Below are 14799 nucleotides of genomic sequence, written 5' to 3' on the forward strand. Positions count from 1 at the left end.
GCCAGGCGGCACCATGGCTTCTGCACTTGGGCAGCTCTGCCCCAGGTGGCCTGGGCCTTAGCCAGTGAGGGCACAGTCCTGGGGTGGGAGAGTGAGCCCCTCAGAAGGTGCTTGCATAGCATGGGAGTTCTTCAGGCAGGACCACACAGTGGAACACAGGGCACGGGAGCCAACCCACGGAGGCTGAATGTAGGAAAGAGATGGCAACAGTGGGGTAAACACAAGCAAAACCCTGAATATATTTGGAGATAAAAAGCCAAAATTAAATTTGAAGTGAAAGTCAGTGTTTATGCAGCAAAACCATGGAAAGAAAGTGACTCATTTCATGAAGGAACAGTCTCTGTTGGCCACAATGGATGTCACTCCCGTCCCTTCAGCATGGTGCCCTGCGACTGGCGGTGCTGAGCGTGGACCCCAGCCATGTCATGTGTGTGGCCCCCAGCCCACTCCATGTCTCCTGTAGGAAGCACTTCCCCCTACTGGAGGGGTCTGGGCGCTGGCCTGAGCTGCCTCAGAAGTAGAGGATGTGGCCAAGGAACAGGAATGCCATCAATAGGAGCCCGCTGGCCTTGATAAGCTTTCTCCCGAGGGGTGTCTCCAGCTTGTCACCTTGCTCTGTCCTCTCAGGGGTAGGCTGTTGGGGGGCCAGCCTGGGGTCCTGTTTCAGCTCCAGGCCACAGAACAGGTACCAGGCCTTCCAGAGGCAGCTCTGGCCCTGCTTCAGCACATCTGGAACAGAGGGGAGAGGTGAAGGTCAGGGGCACAGGGCCGAGCATGGAGGGAAGCCTCACAGGGAGTTAGGCCCACCTCCACCAGCCTCTGGACCTAGGATGCCGCAAACTGCCCTCGGAGACGTGTGCTAGGGGCCAAGGGCTCAGGGAGGCAGTGCGGGCTGCCCAAGGCCCAAGACTGGGCAAGCAGCAGCAGTGGGGGGCCTGCACCATGCCAAAGGCTTGGCGCTCCCCATTCCAAGCATACGACCCAGACACGGCTCTCCAGGTCTGGGCCAGTGGCTGCTGCTCTGAGTTTCCTTCCCAGTCACAGCTCTCAGAGGGGAGAAGCCCTGAGTCCTGGCAAAGCACTGCTATCTGGCCACCTGTCAAGTCTCCCTGAGGCAGACGTCAGTCCTACTGCTTGGCCCACGCTCCCCTGGGGCCTCGCCGACGCTTTGTTGGAAGTTTCAGTTCACACTCTAGGCTGCACTGGTGAACGGGCAGGCACACTTTGCAGCTTGGCTTTGCTCTGGGATCCCATGAGCTCTGCTGTTCTGCTGGCGCCCAGGTTGACTTGCCAGCATGAAGGGCGGGCGATGGGCCCGGCTTGGGCAGCACCATGGCCAGCTCCAGCACTGTGGGTCACAACCACCGCTCAGAGGCCTCCCAAGCTGGCTCCTTGGAGTGGCTCCTTTCATGACGGCAGTCCGTGCAGGCTGCACCCGTCCCCCTCACATGTCCTGTGTCTGAAGCAACATTTGTTTTCACAGCTGGACAACCTCCAGGCCAGCTATCCTTCTGGTCTCCTGCCTCATGGATGATGGAACCCATTGGCCAGGGACCAGGGAGCCTCTGCAATAGGGGAGGGTCTCTCCAGTGGAGGGTCCCGAAGCCAGCTGCTGTCAGAGCTGGGGAAACCCTGGGCAACCACACCCTTGCTTCATTGTTACTACACTGTCACCCAGCTTCCAGGCCCAGAGAGGCGGCCGGGAGAGGTGCTGGTGCCAGTATGTGAAAGACAAGTGGCTGTCAAACCACAGCCCAAAGGCCCAGGGTCACCCCACGATGCTGAGGTTGCCTGAGGGTGCTGGGAGCCCAGGGGCCAGCACACATTCTGTGCTCAGACACTCGCCATACTGCTTACTGGTTAGCGATGGGGCACTGGGCCAGTCACTAAGATGGGCGTAGTAACTGTACATATCACCTACCGGAAGGGAAGGATTAAATGAGTGACACCCTGGAAGTACTGTCAACAGTGCACGGTGCGTGGTGCGTGGTATGTGGGCAATAAACATTGTCTCCTATCCTCTTCCCTCTGCTGGGAAGCAGGGAGAACGGGGAGGGTGCCCCACTAGACAGTTTACCTCCTCAGAGGAGAAGAGAGTCCAGGGGGGACCACCCCTCCTGCCTCACCTCCCCACTAGCAGAGTCCATGGAGCCCCCAACCCAGATCCCTTTCTTCTAGCCCCCTGCTCCTTCCCCAGACTCACAGCCTCAAGCACCTCTGCCTCCAGTCTAAGCTCATTAGGCCCTTTATCCCTGTTTGCGTCAGTCCCAACAGCAGCTCAGGTCACCTACCCTATGGCTCTCAACACTATTTTGTGACCCCATCTGCTGAAACCCTTCCTGTGGCCTCAGGGCCTCAGTCTCTTCTCAGACATTCTCTCCCTTCTTGCTCTGACTGGAATCTAGCTCCCCTAGTACTGGCTTCCCTGTGGAGCACTTGAGGTGGGGCTGTTCTTCCCCACCCCCCTACTGCCCTCTGCAGGCCCTCACTTGTGGCCTCCTTCCCTGAAAGCCTGTGGGAGGCTCTAGCACCAACTGAGCCCTCCTCTCCTTCCTCTGGCCTCTCCCCCTCTTTCTTTGGGGATTTTGGCCCCTGGAGCCAGCCACATTCTCTACCATGCTTCTGTCACTGGTGATTTCCAGTGTCCCGACTCTCAGGGCCTGGTCCTCCTCCCTCTTAGCCCACCTCAGCGTCTCCGTCCTATGTTCTTCCCTAGACCTGGCAGCACTCTGAGACTGCCGCACTGCTCCCTCTCAGCTCGGTCCCTCTGGAACCTCCGTTCTAACAGCTCTTTGACTCCAGGGGACCTGCACCCTCCCACCCCTCTGTTGCCCGCCCCCGCCCTCAGCCTTGCCAACCAGCTTAAAGTCCGTGCTCCATCAAAAAGCTGCTCCCTTGTGTGTGGAAATGCACTGCCACTGGGGAGAATTCCTGGGGGTGTGGGAACACACTGCTACTGCAGAGTATTCCCCAGGGTGTGGGAACTGCTGCCTCTGGGGAGAATTCCCACAGGTGTGGGAACGCCCTATGGTTGGGGAGAATTCCCATGGGTGTGGGAACGCACTGCCGTTGGGGATAATTCCCCCGGGTGTGGGAACACTGCGATTGCATTTCTCTTGAAAGAGAGCCTCTTCTGCTACCTCTCCGTTTCCGGGCTCTGTTTCTCCGCAACAATGGAATCCTCTGGTGAAGAACCGGCTGGGCCATGGACACTTCACTCATGTCTCCTCTGGCACGTGTTTGCGGAGGTTGATGCCTGCACCACCCCCTTGTAGGTTCTCCGGCTGAGACACACCAAGATATCTGTCCTTGGACTCAGTGTTGGCCGCCTCTGTGGGCCACACTTTGGAAATGCTCCAGGCCACCACATATCCCTGATTCCTGCTCCTCCTCCTCACCCCCTGGCTGCAGTCCCCAGCCTACTCTTCTCCCCACTTGCCCTCAAGAGACCACAGACCATCTGCTGATGAACCCCTATCCCTGACCGCCTCATGGGGGTGTCCACAAAGTGTGGTCAGCATTGTAAACTCATATGCCCTAAACGCCCCCAGAAGGCGCTGGGAAAATGGAAGCCAGGGTATTGCCCGGAAGGGCCGTTTCTGGGTTCTGGGCCTGTGAATATACCAGACAGGAAGCAACCCCTCCCACCCAGGGCTCTGGATCCTCCTCCTCACCTGGCTGTGCCTTTGGTTTGGGAACTCTCTTCCCTTGCTTTTCCACATCCAGATCCACCCTTTCCTCTTGGCTGTTGCGTAAACTCCAGCAGAGCCGGTGGAGCTGGGGGAGAACGGGTGTGTCACCACGCAGGCCCTGCCATGCAGGCCACAGGACACCATGGCAGCAGCTGACGCCAGGGTCCCAGATAGACTGGATGAAGGTCTGATTGTGGAAGGCTTCGGGTGGGTGGGAACGGGGGACCAGACACTGGATTTCCTGTGGGCTGGCACCAGTGACTGTGTGACCTCTGTAAAGGCTGACACAAGCCATCTAGGCCTCCATTTCCTTTGGCTGTAGGAAGTGGTTGGCAGCAATGAGCGCAGGGCTCCTTCTGGTTCCGAACAGGAGGTCACCCACACCCCAGTCCACTTCTGCTCAGGAGGGAGGATGAGCAGCACAGGGCTGACCCTGGCCTGGCTGAGCTCAGCTGTACTGGCGGATGTACAAGGGGAGCACTCCCTACTGCTGTGGGTCTGTCATTTTTTTCTTTTCCTGAAGACACATATGGAAACTTTGGAAAGTAAAAAACCCAGCAGATAGAAGCACAACCACATGGACATTTCCACCAGGTGCATTCTGGAATGGATGTATTGGACCAGCCCTACTTCTAAGACCCAGCCTAAGCCCCAACTGTTGGAGAAGCTTCTTGGACTGACATACTGGGACTGCTGTGCAGGTGGTAGACGCAGCACAGCCTTTACCTGCCCCCTCAAGATGCCATGTGTATTCATTTTGCCTTCCCAATAGCAACCTCCTGCTCTGTGGAAGAGGACACTGGGCGTGCTAGGAGAATTGGGGTTGGTCTCCCCGGGAGTGATGTGCACAGCATGGTATGTGGTGGGCCCAACCCAGTGCCTGGCATGTTGCAGCTGATCATACACATTCATTTTTCTCTTCCTCTCCTCCCTCCTTTGGCTAGGCTGGTGTTAAATGCTCAAAAAATACTTGGCTAACATCATCCTAAATGGAGAGAGCCTGAAAGCATTCCCCTTGAGATCTGGAACCAGACAAGAATGCCCTTTATCACCACTCTTACTCAACATAGTGCTGGAGGTCCTAGGCAGAGCAATTAGGCTAGATAAAGAAATAAAGGGCATACAGATTGGTAAGGAAGAAGTAAAAGTATCTCTAATTGCAGACGACATGATCTTATACAAACCCTAAAGAATCCTTAAGAAAACTACAAACTAATAAAAGAGCTCAGCAGAGTATCAGAATACAAGATAAACATACAAAAATCAGTTGGATTCCTCTACACCAACAAAGAGAATGTCGAAGAGGAAATCACCAAATCAATACCATTTACAGTAATCCCCCAAAAGATAAAATACTTCGGAATAAATCTTACCAGAGGTGTAAAAACCTGTACAAAGAAAACTACAAGACACTACCGCAAGAAACCAGAAGAGACCTGCATAAGTCAAAAAAAGCATAACTTGCTCATGGATAGGAAGACTTAACATTATAAAAATGTCTATGCTACCAAAAGCCATCTATAGATAGGATGCAATTATGATCCAAATTCCAACGACATTTTTTAACGAGATGGAGATACAAACCACCAACTTCATATGGAAGGGAAAGAGGCCCCGGATAAGTAAAGCATTACTGAAAAAGAAGAACAAAGCGGGAGGCCTCACACTACCTGATTTTAGAACCTATTATACTGCCACAGTAGTCAAAACAGCCTGGGACTGGTACAACAACAGATACACAGACCAATGGAACAGAATTGAGAATCCAGGCATAAATCCACCCACATATGAGCAGCTGATATTTGACAAAGGCCCAAAGTCAGTTAAATGGGGAAAAGACAGTCTGTTTAACAAATGGTGCTGGCATAACTGGATATCCATCTGCAAAAAAATGAAACAAGACCCATACCTCACACCATGCACAAAAACTAACTCAAAATGGATCAAAGACCTAAATTTAAAATGATAAAGATCATGGAAGAAAAAATAGGGACGCTAGGAGCCCTAACACATGGCATAAACAGTATTCAAAACATTACTAACAATGCAGAAGAGAAACCAGATAACTGGGAGCTCCTAAAAATCAAACACCTATGCTCATCCAAAGACTTCACCAAAAGAGTAAAAAGATTACCTACAGACTGGGAAGAAGTTTTTAGCTCTGACAATACCAATCAGCACCTGTCTCTAAAATCTACATGATACTGCAAAAACTCAACTACAAAAAGACAAATAAGCCAATTAAAAAATGGGCAAAGGATATGAACAGGCACTTCACTGAAGAAAATATTCAGGTCACTAACAGATATGTGAGTAAATGCTCACAATCATTAGCCATGAGAGAAATGCAAATCAAAACTACAATGAGGTTCCATCTCACTTCAACAAGGCTGGCATTAATCCAAAAAACACAAAATAATAAATGCTGGAGAGATTGTAGAGAGACTAGAACACTTATACACTGCTGGTGGGAATGTGAAATGGTACAACCACTTTGGAAATTGATCTGGTGCTTCCTTAAAAAGCTAGAAATAGAACTACCATACAATCCAGCAATTGCACTCCTTGGAATATATCCTAGAGAAATATGAACCCTTACATGAACAGATAGATGCACACCCACGTTCACTGCAGCACTGTTTACAATAGCAAAAAGATGGATGCAATCAAGGTGCCCATCAATGGATGAATGGATAAATAAATTATGGTATATTCACACAAGGGAATACTATGCATCGATAAAGAATAATGATGAATCCGTGAAACATTTCATAACATGGAGGAATCTGGAAGGCATTATGCTCAATGAAATTAGTCAGGTGCAAAAGGACAAATATTGTATGAGACCACTATTATAAGAACAGGAAAAATAGTTTAAATGGAGAAGAAAATATTCTTTGATGGTTATGAGGGGGGAGGGAAAGTGGGAGAGAGATGGGTGTTCACTAATTAGATAGTACACAAGAACTATATTAGGCGAAGGGAAACCCAACACATAATACAGGAGAGGTCAGCACAACTGGACTAAACCAAAAAGCAAAGAAGTCTCCTGAATAAACTGAACACTTCGAAGGCTAGCGTACCAGGGACGGGGTTTGGGTACCATGGTTTCAGGGGACATCTATGTCAACAGGCATAATATAATCTATTAAGAAAACATTTTGCAACTCACTTTGGACAGTGGCTTCTGGAGTCTTAAATGCTAGCAAGTGGCCATCTAGGAAGCATCAATGGATCTCAACCCACCTGGAACAAAGGAGAATGAAGAACACCAAAGACACAACGTAATTATGAGCCCAAGAGACAGAAAGGGCCACATAAATCAGAGACTACATCAACCTGAGACCAAAAGAACTAGATGGTGCCCGGCTACAACCAATGACTGTCCTGACAGGGAACACAACGGAGAACTCCTGAGGGAGCAGGAGAGCAGTGGGATGCAGACCCCATATTCTCGTAAAAAGACCAGACTTAATGGTCTGACTGAGACTAGAGGGACCCCAGAGGTCATGGTCCCCAGACCTTCTGTTAGCCCAAGATAGGAACCACTCCCAAAGCCAACTCTTCAGATAGGGACTGCACTGGACTATGGGATAGAAAATGATACTGGTGAAGAATGAGCTTCTTGGATCAAGCAGATACATGAGACTATGTATGTTGGCATCTCCTGTCTGAAGGGGAGAGAGGGCAGAAGGGATCAGAAGCTGGCTGAATGTATACGGAAATAGAGAGTGGAGAGAAGGGGTGTGCTGTCTCATTAGGGGGAGGGCAATTAGGAGTATATAGCAAGGTGTATATAAATTTTTGTATGAGAGACTGACTTGATTTGTAAACTTTCACTTAAAGCACACACACACAAAAATACTTGGCTAAGCACACAAGAAGGAGGGCAAAAACAAAAGGTTAAGAGTAAGAAAAGCAAAAGAAAAGAGCACAGACAAGCTGATGGCCTAGGAAGGACCTGAGCAGGAGAAACTTCAGAGGAGGAAGCTCTCCTGGCAGTGCTCCATGATGGGCGGGCGGGAGGGGGAGGGGCCTGCACATTCTGGAGTCGAGTCAAATGGAAAATCCTGAGCAGAAAGGGTGATGAGAGGGAAACCCAGAGCTGTGGTGGGAGACAATGGGGTACACAGCCTCCAAGCTGACCTCCTACCTCAGCTTTGCTCTGGTAATGCAACACCAGCTTTTTCTGGGTCTCAGGTCAGGTTGCAAGAAAAGCACCCCCCTTCTGAGTGCCTCTCTATACTGCAGACCCTTTGGATTTCTGGATGCCCGGCCCCTTCCTCCTGATGCTTTTTGGCCAAGTCCCTGTCCTGACAAAGAGGCTGACATGGTAGAGAGTGCAAGCTCAGTGCCAGGCTGGGGCCCAGTTCTACCACTGACTGGGATGCTGCCTCAGACAAGTCACATAACTTCTCAGAGCACAGGCTTTTTATTATCCAGCAATGGAGTGACTAATAAAAAAAACTAAAACAACCAAATCAGTTGCCACCCACCTGGCTCCTACTCATGGCAGCCCCATGTGTGTCAGAGTAGAACTGTGCTCCATAGGGTTTTCAGTTGCTAATTTTTTGGAAGTAGACTGCCAGGCCTTTCTTCTGAGGCACCTCTGGGTGGACTCAAACCTCCCCAGTCTTTCAGTAAGTAGCCAAGCACTTAACCATTTGCACGATGCAGGGCCTCCTACGAAAGGGCCCTGTGAGGAGATGGCTGCGTAAGCTCCTTGCACAGACCCGGTTAAGGGTATCCCCCCAGCAAGACTTTCTCCCCTTCCCTTTGACTGAATTCCCTTTGAGGGGGTGGCAGCTGGATACACTGATTCATACTGAGGTTAGTGAAGTCAACACTTCCAAGGGAAACTGGCATTTTAAAAGGCAAACTTCTTAATCAAATGAATACCAAATTGGGGTGCTGTTGAAGAGCTTTTCGTTTTGACTTGTTTTTTTAAGGCTGGGTCCTTCCCATGTTACTTGTCTGTTTCTGACCCACCCTCACCCTCGACCCCTCATCTGACTTCCAAAGAGAAGGCCAGAACGAAGTAGAGCTTCCATGCTAGCAAACTGAGGCACTATCCATCAGGAGAGTGGGTGGGCCCCGGGAAGTCCAGGCAGCAGCACTCACGTGTTTGTCGGGAATGGGGTCTGTGGCTAAGGAGACCCCCAGGATGATGAGCAGACTGAGCGCGAAGAGGATGATGGTGAAGTAGAGGAAGTGCACGCTGCAGATGAGGGCTGGGCACCTGCTGCTCTTCCCGCAGCTCTGGGGGCCGTACACAAACTCAGTCACCATTCGAGAGACACCGATCAGGAGTCCGCCAGCCAGCCCCCAGAAGGCACCCTGCCAAACAGTGAGCCCGAGAGAGTTACCAAGGAACACCTGTGAGGAGGAGAGCACGCTCCCCTCACTCCATGTGTTAGAGATACTAAGGACAAGAGACATGGACAGATCCCTGAGTGCACAGGAAAGTTCACCGAGGCCACTGATGGTTGTGGAATGCACTCAAAGCAGACAACGGAAAATAGTGTGGAGATACAGTGACCAGGTTGTCATGCAGCTTCCCTTTGTTACAAAGACATCTGTTAAGTATAAACTAGCTGAGAGTTTATCTTATGCAAAGAATTTAACTTTAGGTAATGACTTTTGCTTCCTGAGAGAGAAGTCTAAAACTTTAGAACTTCCTGAGTAGTTGGGGTGCCTTTATTATTTTAAAACATCCGGACTACACCGGAGAATTTGTGTAAATGAATGGGGGGCTGGCCAGACCACAAAGACCACCTAGTACCTGGTTTCAGCTGATCTCAGGAAGGGGGCATGATTCAATCAATCATGTTAAAATGGTTGTCGTTATTGTTGGATGCCATCGATTTTGACTCCTGGGGACCCATATGAGAGTAGAACTGGATCCCTGGCGGCGCAATGATTAAGCACTCGGCTGCTAACTGAAAGGTCTGCAGTTCGAACCCACCAGCCAGTCCATTGGAAAAAGATGTGGCAATCTGCTCCCATAAAGACTACAGCCTAGGAAACCCTATGGGAAAGTTCTGCTCTGTCCTATAGGGGGTCACTATGAGTGGCAATCAACTGGATGGCAACAGGTTTTTTTTTTTTTTATTTTTAAATAATCTTTATGGGAACAGATTACCAAGTATTTCTCCTTGGAGCCATTGGGTAGGTTGAAATCGCCAACCTTTTGATTAGCAGCTGAGTGCTTAACCATTGTGCCACCACGACTCCTTATGCCACCATTAGTCAATGCTTAATTTTCTGCTCTGTATTTCCTCCTTCCCTCCTTGAAAACTCACTCTACCTGGCCTAAGACAAGCCTTCCTGTCTTTCCGAACAGAGAGGTCTCCCTGGATGCATACAGATTAACTGCTCAAATAAACCCTATACCTTTCATTCTTTTTATGCTTTGATTATTTTTACACCTGGATATCTGAGTTCTAAAGTTAAACTTTTCACAATAATGGTCTCGAATACCTTGCAGATGCAGAGTGCAAGCAACAGTGAAAAGATGATACTTTCTTAGGCTAAGCAAAGACCAGAGACACTTGTACTCTCTCTTAGGTCAATCAGAGAACTTAAAAAATAAACAAAACCTGGAGACGCTTTTAAGTTAGATCATGAATAGGTGCCTTGAACCTGCTGTGTCCAGGAAGAACTTAGCCTTCCCCATCTCTTTAATGGTGCCCCATCTGCTTGGGTGCACAGGAGTCATCCTCGGTTCCTTTCTTTTCATCATGCCGCACCACCAACCCACTAGCAAATCCTGCTGGCTTTACCTCCAAAATGTATCTGGAATCCAGCGCCTTCCTATTCTCTCTATGGCTGCCATCTCTCCCACGCAGATGTCCTCCTGCTTGCCTGCTGCAGCCCATTCTCCCCACAGAAGCCAGTGTGACCTTTCAAAGCACATATAAGAGGATGCCACCCCGCACTCGGACTCACTTGGCTCCACCAGTTTCCCCCAGGTCCGGTGGCTCCAGCCACCTGGCCTTCTTCCTGCAATTTAGACCTGCCCACTGTGCACCTGGCTTGGCCTTCACACTTGCCCCTCCCTCTGTTTGGGTCTTTCCCTGGATCTTAGTGTTCCTGGCTGACTATTCAGGTTTCAGATTCAAGGTCACTTCTGTAAGAGCTTTTCTCCTACCACTTGGCCAATGTTCCTGTCCTCACCAGCACCTGCCCGGCCACACTCCATTGTCCTTTCTTCCCTCCTAAACAGCACTATGTCACTAAGAGACATCTTTCTTTATTTGCTCATTGCATGTCACCTGTCTCTGTGGCTGGACTCCATAAGACCCCAGAAGGGAAAGGAGTCTATCGTATATCACAGGGCCTAGAACAGGCATATAGAAGGCACTCAATATTAGTTGAATATGTTGAGGTTACACATTTTACACAATTTTAAAAGTGGTTGCTCTGAAAGAAAGGCTGTCAATCTCATCATGAAACTAAGATGTGGTTACCATGAGCTTCTGTGAGCCTTTAAGATGAGGATGGCATTATGTCTGGTGCCCAGCATGGGGCTGGACAGACCAAACAGAGCCTGCCAAGTCTCTCAGACATGTGGAGCAGTACTAGGCATGCCTGTTTGGTCTGATGGATGCAAAGAAAGGCTGGTGCTGCCTGATGCCCCTCTGAGACATGCTGGTACGAGCCAGGCCTCAGCTGGGAGCTGTAGCTGATGTCAGGGGAGATGGAGGAAGGAATGGCCTCAGTGTGTGGGTCCACTAGAGCCTATTACCTTGGAGAAAGCACTGAAACCTAAAGGCAGGCCGATGACCCACATGAACCCTTCCACTGAAGGAGACATGCAGAAGGGCAGGTCTACAAGAACATGGATGGAATAAGATGGGCATGCCATCTTAAGCAGAGGGTAGACAGAGGGCTTGAGAAGTTGTCTAGGTCGGAGATGGCAGATGTAATATGCAGGCAATATTGGACTAGAATAGCAGCAGAGCACTGACCAGATCTCTGTTTCCTTGGTGACAGGCCCTGATAGCCCCCAACTGGCTGCTTCTCTGGCTGTGCCCTTCCCCGCTTGGCACCCAAGTTGGCACCTCAGTGCTAAGGGGAGTCCTGGCGAGTGGGGCAGAGCAGGGAGCAATGGCAGGTTGATCTGGAGGAGTTCACAACTGAGATGAGCCTGGGAGGATGAATCAGCCAGGTGGAGAAGGAAAAAGGTACTTCAGGCAAAATGAACAGTCTATGCACGGGTAGGGAAGCTGAAGAGGGCGCTGGACAGTTGGGCAAACAGCACAGCGAGTTGTCCGGAGTGGCTGGGGCAGAGGGGGCTGTGTGTGAAGAGGGGAAGGCTGCAGAGGTAGGCAGGGCCCAGATCACAGATTGCCTCAGATGCCACCCTCACGAACTGGTGCAAGGCCCACTGCTAGGGGTTATTGGGGGAAACAAAATTAAGATATGACTCAAATAAATGAAAATATCCTGGCAAACCGTTTTTTCAATGTCTTATTGACCCTTTAATTGAGATCTTTTTTTGGTCCTAAGTGTGGCTGGAAGAGATGGTCAAAATAACTACCGCCTCACTATAGGGAAGGCAGAAGGAGCCCACTACTACATCCCCTTTGCAAGTGGGAAATCTCTGGGTGAGACACATTTGTGTACAGAGGCGAGAGAATACTTTCCCACAGTTATACATGATGAGGAATCCTTCATCACTCTGCACCATTTATGGCAGAGCCAGAGCAGGTTACGTTACAAGGGGAGTAGAAGAAATCAGAGCTTTTACTTTCCCTCCATGCACACGAGGGAGCTCAGAGCAAATCTCCCCAGAAGGAAATCATCTCTCAGAAAGCAAATGATATAACAATCGAACTCTCAAAGCACAAGACATCATTTGAGGACAACTCCTGCAAAGACAACTACAACATAAAGATGACCCCACACCTTGCGCCATGTGGCAGCATGCCAACACCTACCTGTTCATTGACTCTCTTGCAAAATATGGCAAGCAGGAAGACAGCAGCAATGGGTGGCGCCAGGTAAATCGTCACTGCCTGCATATATTCAAAAAGTTGTCCACTCTGTGATGTTAGCCCAACAGGGACCCAGGCAATGCTAACCGCAAGTAATAAAATAATGAAAAACCTGTAAATTAAATCAACAGTTAAGGAAAAGTTGATTTTTTTTTTTTTTTTTGCCAGTAAAATGTCTACAAACCATAAACCATTAACTCAATTATTCCTTAGGTTAAATTCAGGTGCTCATTCATGACTGTGGGGACAGAGGAGATGGTCATACCCCTGAATACAAATGGGTGTTACAGGGCTGTAGACAAAGCCCCTTTAACTTACGAATAAATAAAACTAAGTTTTTGCCCATTTGCTTGTTACTGGATCATGAATAGATTTTCACCAAATTTGAAGAGTATGTTTGGGGTGGTCAGGTTTAAAATATACAAATACATGGCAGATATTAATTTCTTGAGAGGTAACGCTTTCTTTTTCTTTCAGACAGATTAGCATGGCACATGCCTTTAAAGATTTTAACAAGTTAAATTCAGAAACTTAGGGTGTTATTTAAATTTTGCTCACATTTTTAAGGGTGTGGGCAGAGGCTCCAAATATTCATTATTTTTCTAAGTAAATGACTTTTTAAATGTGTATCCACATACAAAACTACACTAGATAAAATGTCAAAGGTGAACAAATCTTAGTTCTGTGTCAATAAGTGCTTAAAAATTACAATTCTAAGAGAGTGTGAATATAAGCTACAAAGGACTAACTCGTTGATAGCCAAAGGTGAGGCAGGGAAGTGAGTTCCAGTTCTAGTAATGATGGGAGGGCTAGCATTGGACTAACTTTCTCAGAGATAACAGTTATAAGCTCTGGGAAAAATATAAACAAAAATCTGAAAGCACTGGAGAACAGCCAAAAGCAGGCAGAAACGAGAGAAGATTCAGTCCTTGAAAGAAGGGAAGCACAATGGGTGATATATCCATTTATACGGCTTTTTCCTGAAGGCTGTCCCCAGTCTGCATGGTGTAGAATGGCTAGAATTCAAGCAGAAAGCCACTGTTACCTGGTTGAGGTGTTAGAGGACAGAGTATGGGGCTGCCAGAGTGGTTGAAAAATGCTGAGGGAAATTCTAGAAAGGCGAGATCCACAAAACAAGGAGGTCCCAATCTGTGCATAAACTCCCACTGAACTCTTGACTGACCCGTGAACTGTGTATATGTGGGAGAATCTCCAACGAGTTCAGTAAAAAGCAATGGTTGAAAGGCTGAAAAAGCTGAGCAAAGATTTCAACTGCCTCCTACAGCAGGGGAGACAAATTGGCTTGAATCTCATCAAGGGCTATGTAACCACTTTGGGCTTTTCACTGAAACCCAAGAAGGGCATGTCCTAGGAGTAGAGACTATATCTCAGAACAAAGAATTTGCTTGAAAACTAAGGGGAAAACTCAAACAGACCCATCCTAACACAGTATAAAATCAAGCCTCCACAAGTTCAAGGAGGTTAGTAGTTTAAATGCATGCTGGAACAAAAACATCTTCACGGGTTCCTCTTCAGAAAAGCTTGATCTAGAGTCTCTATAATGTACCACCCATAATGTTCAGTATACAATAAAAACTTACTAGGCATGTGAAGAAATGGGAAAATGTGACCCATAAGTCAATAAAAAAAGCAATCAATAGAAACCAACCATGATATTACTTCAATGTTAAAGTCTGAAAACAAGAACTTCAAAACAGTTACTGTAGATATATTAAAGGACTTAAACACGATGGACATAATAAGTGAACAGATGGAAAATTGTGACAGAAAAATAGAAACTATAGAAATCTTATAAAGGAACCAAATAGAAATTCCAGAACTGAAATATCTGAAATAAAAAACTCACTGGTTGGCCTTAACAGTAGATTAGAAATGGGAGAAGAAATGGCCAGTAAACCTAAAGACAGACTGATAGAAATCTAAGAGAAAGGATAGAGAGAAGGGGGAAAAAAAAAAGCAGAGACTTAATGATCTTTAGTATAACATCAAAAGGACTAAGATATGCGTAAAGAGATTCCCAAAAGAAGAAGAGAGGCTGGAGTAGAAAAAATATTCAAAGAGATAATGGTCAAAAAACTCCCAAATTT

At 48.2% G+C, this 14799-nt stretch overlaps 1 protein-coding gene across 1 annotated transcript in view; it reads right to left on the reverse strand.

Moving 5' to 3' along the window:
• Positions 1-511: 511 nt before the first annotated feature.
• The window catches only part of LOC126065426 (sodium/glucose cotransporter 1-like), a 67106-nt gene continuing 52818 nt past the window's right edge, over positions 512-14799 (reverse strand). Inside the window, exons 10-14 of the mRNA XM_049865460.1 lie at positions 12635-12803; positions 8814-9029; positions 3675-3777; positions 1292-1348; positions 512-729 (exon numbers count right to left, since the gene is read on the reverse strand). Coding sequence (XP_049721417.1) covers positions 512-729; positions 1292-1348; positions 3675-3777; positions 8814-9029; positions 12635-12803 — 763 coding nt within the window. The remainder of the gene's footprint in view (positions 730-1291; positions 1349-3674; positions 3778-8813; positions 9030-12634; positions 12804-14799) is intronic.

Source organism: Elephas maximus, chromosome 22 (genome assembly GCF_024166365.1).
Source record: "Elephas maximus indicus isolate mEleMax1 chromosome 22, mEleMax1 primary haplotype, whole genome shotgun sequence".
Classification (NCBI taxonomy): domain Eukaryota; kingdom Metazoa; phylum Chordata; class Mammalia; order Proboscidea; family Elephantidae; genus Elephas; species Elephas maximus.